The 8,399-nt window shown below is 39.9% G+C and overlaps 1 protein-coding gene across 1 annotated transcript in view; it reads left to right on the top strand.

Moving 5' to 3' along the window:
- Positions 1–316: 316 nt before the first annotated feature.
- The window catches only part of SERPINB11 (serpin family B member 11), a 20,390-nt gene continuing 12,307 nt past the window's right edge, over positions 317–8,399 (top strand). The window contains exons 1-4 of the mRNA XM_021686404.1: positions 317–372; positions 5,492–5,676; positions 6,750–6,809; positions 7,992–8,120. Of these exons, the coding sequence (XP_021542079.1) occupies positions 5,509–5,676; positions 6,750–6,809; positions 7,992–8,120 (357 nt within the window). The 5' untranslated portion in view covers positions 317–372; positions 5,492–5,508. The remainder of the gene's footprint in view (positions 373–5,491; positions 5,677–6,749; positions 6,810–7,991; positions 8,121–8,399) is intronic.

Here is an 8,399-nt window from a genome sequence, read left to right as displayed (position 1 = left end):
TTTTGAATATGGTGCTGCTAACTTGAATGTGTCCCAGTTACTCTTTTTAGAAAGACAGCTTATTTTCTTGAATAGAGATTAGGCTTGTAAATGTGTCCTCATTGGCAAGGCAGAAGGAGCTTAAGAACTGGGCACTTCTCCAGAAAGCCCTGGCCATCCCGAGAGTCTCCTGGATGCAGAGCAGCTCTGGGTGGCCTTTAGAGGGACTTCGTTCTCAGGGCTGTCCTTTCTGCCAGGCGGATATAGAGCTGAGTCACTAAGGACACAATGGAAAGGGAGGGGCAAAAAGTGAAGGCTTTATATTTCCTCTCCAGGGACACAGCTCTCATCTCACCTGCCAAATTGTACACTTCACTGTGGAAAGCAACAAAGGTAAAGAGAAGTATTTCTGTACTTCATTATTTCAGCTGTGCTTGCTGTCCTTGAGGAGCAGATAAGAGCAGTATAATACAGCAGCTAGGTAGGTGTGTAATGAGCCAAATGAGCGTGAAGATTATTCTTCGATTGAGTGTGGCTTTTGCTGATCTCTTGATGAATACATTAACATGTTTGTTAGTACATTAACATTGATGGTGTGCGTTTTAAAAATCCTTGAGGCAGGCTGACTTAATTTTAAACCTCTGATTTGTTTAGCAAAATAGATCTCTGTTGATATTTTCTACTTTCTAATAACCCTTATTCAGAGCAGAGTACGTTGCACATGGCTCTGGCCTCTGTGTGATGAAACTTTTCTTAGTTCCTTAGAGGATCTTAACTGCACTGGAGTGGCCTTATTAATAACTTGGTGTGTTGGGAAGAATGCCTTACAATGTTCTGTCCTCTTGCAACACTTTAGTGACAGTATCTCCTTTTAAGATATGTTTGTTCCTCACATTTCCTGAATAGTTCTTTTTTCTAGCGATCCTCCTTCTTAACCTAGAAGGGCTGCAGCCTTGGGCATCCTTTTACTGTTTTTCTCCCATGACAGCTTCCAGATGACACATTCCTTTTGCTTGGGAGGGATTTTTCTCCATCTAAAAGCAGACAGAAAGGTCTTCCTTCCTTCCTTCTTCGGGAGCTCACTTCAAAGTCCTTCAATGGGTCTGTGCGTCTGCAGTAGGATTCTGTGTGCCTTGGGACTTCTGTCTTTCATGGCGTCCTCTTTTCCGAAACCAACTGCGTAATATTAATTGAACTAGGAACTGTAAAATATTTATACTGTTGATTTCTCTAATACATATCCATTGTTGGGTAATTGTGCAAGACATGGATGATTTCACAGGTAGGTTTTCCCTGCCTTCAAGGAGCGCTAAGTCTAGTGAAGAAGACTAACATATTCAGTGAATAAGAATCTGTAAATTCATCCATACATTTGTGTCTCAGTGTCTCACAGAGACAACTACTCAGATGTAGAGGAAACAGTCAATTAAGGTTACTGCATAAAATCCATTGAACACCAGATTAACGTGGATACTCTGTTGTGCTAACAGCCAGAAGGGTGAAATTTTGGAAAATGAATGATGATAGTAACGCTCTTAAGAGCTAGGTGAATGATAGTGAAAACTCTGTTTTACAAATAAACGTGCCAAGTACCAAAGTTCATGCATTAATTCGAATTATATATTCCCAATAGTTTTTGAGAAAAACCTAAACCTAAATCTTTTCTTCTTGATGTGAATTAAATGCTTGAAGAGCTAGAAGATCTTATTGTGAAGTGAGGCAAATAATACTATACTTAATAACCATTAACTGTTAGAGTAAGCCTCTTAATGCCTTGTATCTTGGACAAAAATTTCTTAATTTTTCTGGTAAGATGTTATCCTTATAAGATAAGGATAATAATGATAATGCTATAAAAACAAAACCATTTTACCACAAATGAAAACTTCTCAGAATAGCATCCAGTGGCAAGTGGAAAGAGCATGGATTTCAGAACAGATGGGCTTGAGTTCAAATCATGGCTTGCCCACTTACAGTGTGTGATTTCCCAAACCCTCACTGCCTTACCTGCAAAACAGGGGTAACACAGCCCATCCTGTAGGACTTAAATTCCAAATAATGTGTGCAGTGCTTGGCACATACACAAACCCTGTGATTCCTTTACAAAGAAACCTCAGGCAGGTGTGTAAAGGGCTGTGTATGAGGATGTTCATCATAGCTCTGTTGCTGATGGTGTGGAGGAGGAGGCCACTTGGGTGTCTGTCTCTGGGGAGTGGATAGGCAAAATGTGAAAGCACAAAAACACAGTACTTACAAGTAACAGATGATGTTTCCAGAGAAACCTGGATGAGTCTTAAAAATATAGTGCTCAGTGAAAAATAAATTATTTAATGTAAGATCATTGATGAAAATGAAAAAATGCCTAAAATAAGGAAACATATTTTTAAAGGACACATGTAAATAAAAGAATATGCTTTACAAATTATAAGTGTTGTCTGTGGGGATGGAGGAAAAAGGAAATGAATTGGGTTGAAGTCAATAAGCAAAGAAGAGAATTGTGGCCTAATGATGGCTGTGCTAAGGACCAAGGGGTATGATTACTTCAGTCCTCTATGCTTGTGGTTAAAAAAGAAGAAAGAAACAAACAGATTAATAATATAAGAGTGCATAGGCTGCCTGGGTGGCTCAGTTGGTTAAGCGTCTGCCTTCGGCTTAGGTCATGATTCCGGGGTCCTGGGATTGAGTCCCTCATCGGGCTCCCTGCTCGGCGGGAAGTCTGCTTCTCCCTCTGCCCCTCCCCCCTGCTCGTGTTCTCTCTCTCTCTCCCCCCACCCTCTTGCAAAAATAAATTTAAAAATATCTTTAAAAAATAAAATAAGAGTGCATTGCTCACATAGGTGGTCTCTCAGTATATCCCCACACTCTTTTCCTAGGTGCCTCCATAACTGCAAGGCTACTGTAACTCTCCTATGTAGGCAGGCTTTTTATAATGACGATATGACATAGATTTAAGAAGAATAAATTTACATTTACTTATAAATCTGAAATCTGAAATTGCATTCTAGAGCCTGACTCCATTAGCTAACTCCAGATACTGAAATGCAGACTGCAGTATGAAGAGCGTTTAAGGTTTGGAGATGCTTCATTACTGGACCAAAATTGGTTTCTTATTAAAGTAAATAAAGAGCTTTCAAGGATGTTATTATTATTAGACCTGTTACAGAGAGCTCTATTAAAATTAACTTGAAGAACAGTGTCCTGTTAAAGGTATATGCTAATATTTTCATGAAATAAGATTAGCAAAACTTTTGTGTTATACCTTTAAAAAAACTGTCAGGAGCAAAGAAAAATACAGTCCAGGCTGGTTATAATATAACTGCTAGGCTCTATTATACTATGCTTGGGTGGTCTGATGAATGGAAATAGGTAGCACCTAGTTCTTAATGATTATTTTAGGACAACCAGTTTCAATTACAGGTGTGTGTCATCACCATTTTTTGCCATATAAATTTGGTGGGCCATTATTTTGAAAGTCCACAAGTGACATGTTTCCTTTCAGTCTCTCTCTGCCTGAGAAGTGCTGAGCTGTGCTCTCTGCTCCCTTCCCCAGATCTGAGGCCTTCACTCTAGGTTTGGCTTTGTTCAGCTCGTAAGGCACAAAGCACTATGTTTTAGTGACAGGTGTGACACTAATGCCTAAATCAGTAGCCCAACAGAGTCACACCCCCGAGAACACACTTCCAGTGAGCTCAGCTCAGATATGAACTGTCTGAAAACAAGGCAAGTTAGTAACTAAAATAAATATACCCGGGTGGAGATAATAGACTGGCTATCTGTCATAATAGCCTAGAGAATATAGGCCCAGACTTGGTTTCTACAAGAGCGCACAGCTGTAATCTAGAAGACGAGAGAAAGAGGAACGAAGTAGTTCCAGATAGCTGGGGGACTAAATGAGGGAAAAGATGTAGCTGGGCCAGAAATGTGTGAATGTGAGGTAGGTGGGCTAATTGGTTCTAGCGGATAAGGGTGTATAAAGAAATCTCTAAAGTAAGTCGGGATGCTTTTAGCTGCAAGTAATAGAAGACTCAGTCAAAACGAGCTAAAGTATAAGGAAACATCATCTTACATGATAAGAAATCCCAAGGTAGGACAGATCCAGGTTGGGTTAATCTGTCTACTCAGTTCTGTCCACCTTTCCTCTCTGACATCTGGCTTATCCTCTTGGGCTGGCTACATCACAGTCACACAATGGCTGTCATGACAGTAGTCACATGAAGACAAAACAACTGAGAGGAAGAAGAGGGCAGGCTTCCCCCTGTGAGTCTTTTATCAAAGGGAGCCCTCTTCTAGAAGCCCTGGAGTGACTTTTTGTCCTTTTCAGCAAAGATCATGGCACCTTCAGATCTTTAAAATTCTATTTATTTCCCCCAAAACTTGATTGAGGAATAATCGACAAATATAATATCATATATTTAAAGGGTACAGTGTGATGATTTCATATACATAAACATTGTGGAATGTTTACCAAGATCACATCCATCACCTCATATAGTTAACTGTTTTTTTTTTTTTTTTTTTTTTCCCTTTGGTGAAAATGCTTAAGATCTAATCTCAGCAACTTTGAACCACACATTATTATTAACTGTAGTCACCATGCTGTACATTAGAACTTCAGAACTTCTTCTTATAACTCAAAAGTCTGTACCTAATTCGTCACTGATGTGGGATAATTACCTCAGTTGGCTTAAGCCAATCAAGGCTTGCTCTTGGGGCATGGGGAGCTTGAAGCCTTCTCTGAAGTACATGGCTAAGTGAAAGCTGCTTCACGACATCTGTGTTTTCTTAGCAAAGAAGAAGGGAAGGGCTGAACAGCAGGCAATCAGTTTTTTTTACTGTGCCATTTGGGGAGAATCTGAAGGTAGAAAAGTGTTCTCCTATGAGGCTGTGAAGGTGGGCAGTCTAGTGAGACAGCATTTCATTTGGCTGAGCTTGTATAACTCAAGAATTTTTCTTTTTTTTTAACATTTTATTTATTTATCTGAGAGAGAGAGAGTGAGTGCTAGTCGGGGGCAGAGGCAGAGGGAGAGGGAGAAGCAGGCTCCCCGCTGAGCAGGGAGTTTGATGAGGGGCTCAGTCCCAGGACTCCAAGATCATGACCTGAGCCAAAGGCAGATGCTTAACCAACTGAGCCACCCAGGTGCCCGAGCTCGAGAATTTTTCTATACAAATTCCAGGATGGAGGGGCGGGTCTTATGGCATGGACAGTAAGAGCACAAAAACCCAATTCCTTCTGCTCTTTTGCTGCAGAACAATTTTAAATGTACACAAATGATAGTGAGACAGCTTTGAGCTACTGGTTGAAAGAAACAGAATCTTCTATTCATTAGGATCTGCAACTACTGGGAATTCCCACCTCTATCATTTACAGATTTCTCAAAAACTATGAATATGTAATTTTTCATGAAACAGTGTGCCCAGTCTCTTAAATTCATGAAATGAAATAAATGAACTCTATAGATTATCTGTATTTCCAAGTGATATTCTGAGATTTTCCCCCCCCATCTGTTCTCAGATAGTGCTGGGCATAAAATGGACTCTCTCAGCACAACAAACGTTGAATTTTGCCTTGATGTGTTCAAAGAGCTGAACAGTAACAACGTAGGAGATAACATCTTCTTTTCACCACTGAGCCTGCTCTATGCTCTAAGTATGGTCCTCCTTGGTGCCAGAGGAAACAGTGCAGAGCAGATGGAAAAGGTATGGAACACAGCAAAGATTTCTCCATAGCCTAGAGGTCTTCCGTGCACCCCTGTGGGTCAGCCAAATGCTCACATCTTTATACCAAGGGAATTCTGCCATCTTGTGAAAGAAGAAACATTTGGGAAAATCATATTTCTTAAAAATGAATGATGGCTTAAATAATGCAATAATAATAATGCAAATATCATAATACATGTAACACAGTCTCTTCCTTCCCATCAGTGCTCTCACGCATACGTTTTTGCAGTATACTTTTAGAGTTCACTTTTTCAGTGATTTAAATATGACAGAGAACACACGTGTGGTACTGTTCTTGCCCTCTGGAATTGTAACTTAAAATAAACCTTAATGACACTTTAAAAGCTATCAAGTTTTTAAAAAATATTCATTAGTACATTTGAAGTTCATAAGAGCCCTATATAGCAGGTAGGGATTGTTATCCCCATTTAACAGATGGGGAAACTGAGAGAAACTAAGAGAAAAGGGGTGACCTTTCAGGTTACATAGGCTGATATACAGTGATTTTTTTCATTATATGTATTTTTAATTGCTATGGAAAGTCTAGATGAACATCACTTAACAACTCCTAGAATACTCACATATTGTATTATTGTTTGCCTTTTATTTGTTTACTCCATATTTTGATGCACTTTCATGATTTTCTTGCTCTCAAAACAGGTATTGTATTGGGACACCATGTAATGTTTCGTATGAACCCCAGATGGGCACTGTCATAGTGGAATGACCTGAGAATGGTAGGAGGGGGCAGAAGAGCCTCGGGGACAAGAGCTCCGTCCCTGGACACTGACAGATGGTTGTCAGGGAATATCTCTCTTGAGCTCATTTTCCCGAGCATGAAATGGGGGTAATACTGTCTACTTACAAAGCTGTTGAGAGGGTTCAGTAAGATATGTGAAGGCTTAGTTCAGTACTAAGAATATGACATCACTAAATGTTAGCTATTTTTGTTGGTCTTTATCTGAAATGGAAAAGCAGATGCTTATAAATACTCACTTTTATGGACTCTATGTTGCTTTTGATGCCAGTAGATCCCTCTTTTTCTTTCCTAGGTGCTTCACTTTAATCATTTTGCAGAGTCATTAAAACCAGAGTTCAAGGACTCAGCTAAGGTATGATAATCTCATTGCTGAGCTGTCAAATGTTCTTTAACATAAGAGCACAAGAAATTATAGTGCAGGGGTTGAGTAACAGAGCCTCTCTTTGGCCCTTTAGGGAGTTAACAGTGTCTCCCTTGATCTATTCTTTTGGTCTTCCCAATAATCGCTACAGCCTATAGAGTTAACATAATGATAATAATGATGATAAAGTGCCCCAGATTTTATCATACCATTTATTGTCATTCTTGCTCAAACTTTCTGTTCTTTTATGGACTGCACCATAAATCTCAATATGGGATTGAGTCTGCCAGCCTCATCTGTGGAGTGGTAGATTTTTTCAGTGGGGGCACTGAGAAAGGACCCTGATGCTTTGCCTTATAATTAGATCCCAGATAAACAAGGCCTGATGTTGCCCAGCCCACATTGCCTGGGACCATGGTCCCTGCTCTTTTCTAGTAGGAGAATTCCTTTTGACATAAAAATTATACAGAATTCACACATGAAGGTGGTTTGTGTTTGATCGTGATTGATTGAGAAAACATAAATGCATATAGGTTCACAGAATACTTGCTTCACAGAACTCCACTTGTTGTGAGGAGTTGAAAGCTTGTAGTTTGGGAAACTTTGCTTTAGGGAGTGTAGGTATACCCCTACAATGTCCTTGAGTTCAGATGCATCAAAGCTGTAGGTCTAACAGAATTGCTCTTGTGATGGGTGAGTAAGGTCAGTTCAGTGAAGTGCTGAAGTGTTTGGTTACATGTCACACAGAAAACTGAGACATTGAAAATAGTGTGGCAGAGAGGAGAGATGATTCTATAGGTATGCCGTAGTACAGGGATAGCAACAAAACTTGGATCATTGCCCTGAAGACCCCACTAGGATCTCTTTACGAAAACTTGTGCTTTTGGTCTAACCCACTGGGGCCAGCAAGTGCTTATGTGTTTTGCAACAGCTTACAATTCTGCACACAATCTGTGAGTAAGGTCACAGAGTGCTGAGATTATTGTGCTAGAGGAAATCTACAGAAGGAACATGATTTAAACTCTCCAGCTCCTTGTTTGTTAATATTCTCTACCCTTTTATTCAGAGGCAATCATCCTGCTCTCTGCTTACTGTTTTCACATTATTTATAACCCTCTGGTGGCAAGAAATCAAGCAACTTAATACTCCACTCTTTGTTTACTGATGCTTCAGTGCAGCCAAGCTGGAAAGATTCATTCAGAGTTTGGAGTCTTATTCTCTCAAATCAACCAGCCAGACTCTAACTATACCCTCAGCATGGCCAACAGACTCTACGGGACAAAGACAATGGTGTTCCATCAGGTACGTTCATATGGAATGCTGGTCCACAGCTCTCTTGGCATCCTGTAAATATCACACCATAAAATAAGTGAAGAGCGAGAAGAGCCACATGACATTCATCTTTAAGAGATTAAGTTTGAGCTGACTTGACTTGAGTTTCAGTGAAATGGTTCTACCCAAATTCCCATTTAAAGTTGTGAAATATCACATAAAAATTTTATTTCTGCAAAAATCACCAAAGTTGTCCAAGAATCAAGGTCAGGGATGAAGCACAAACACACATACACACACACACACACA

Source organism: Neomonachus schauinslandi, chromosome 14 (assembly GCF_002201575.2).
Source record: "Neomonachus schauinslandi chromosome 14, ASM220157v2, whole genome shotgun sequence".
Lineage (NCBI taxonomy): Eukaryota > Metazoa > Chordata > Mammalia > Carnivora > Phocidae > Neomonachus > Neomonachus schauinslandi.
The sequence above is the reverse complement of the archived record's forward strand: the minus strand, read 5'-3'. Positions and strand labels throughout refer to the sequence as shown.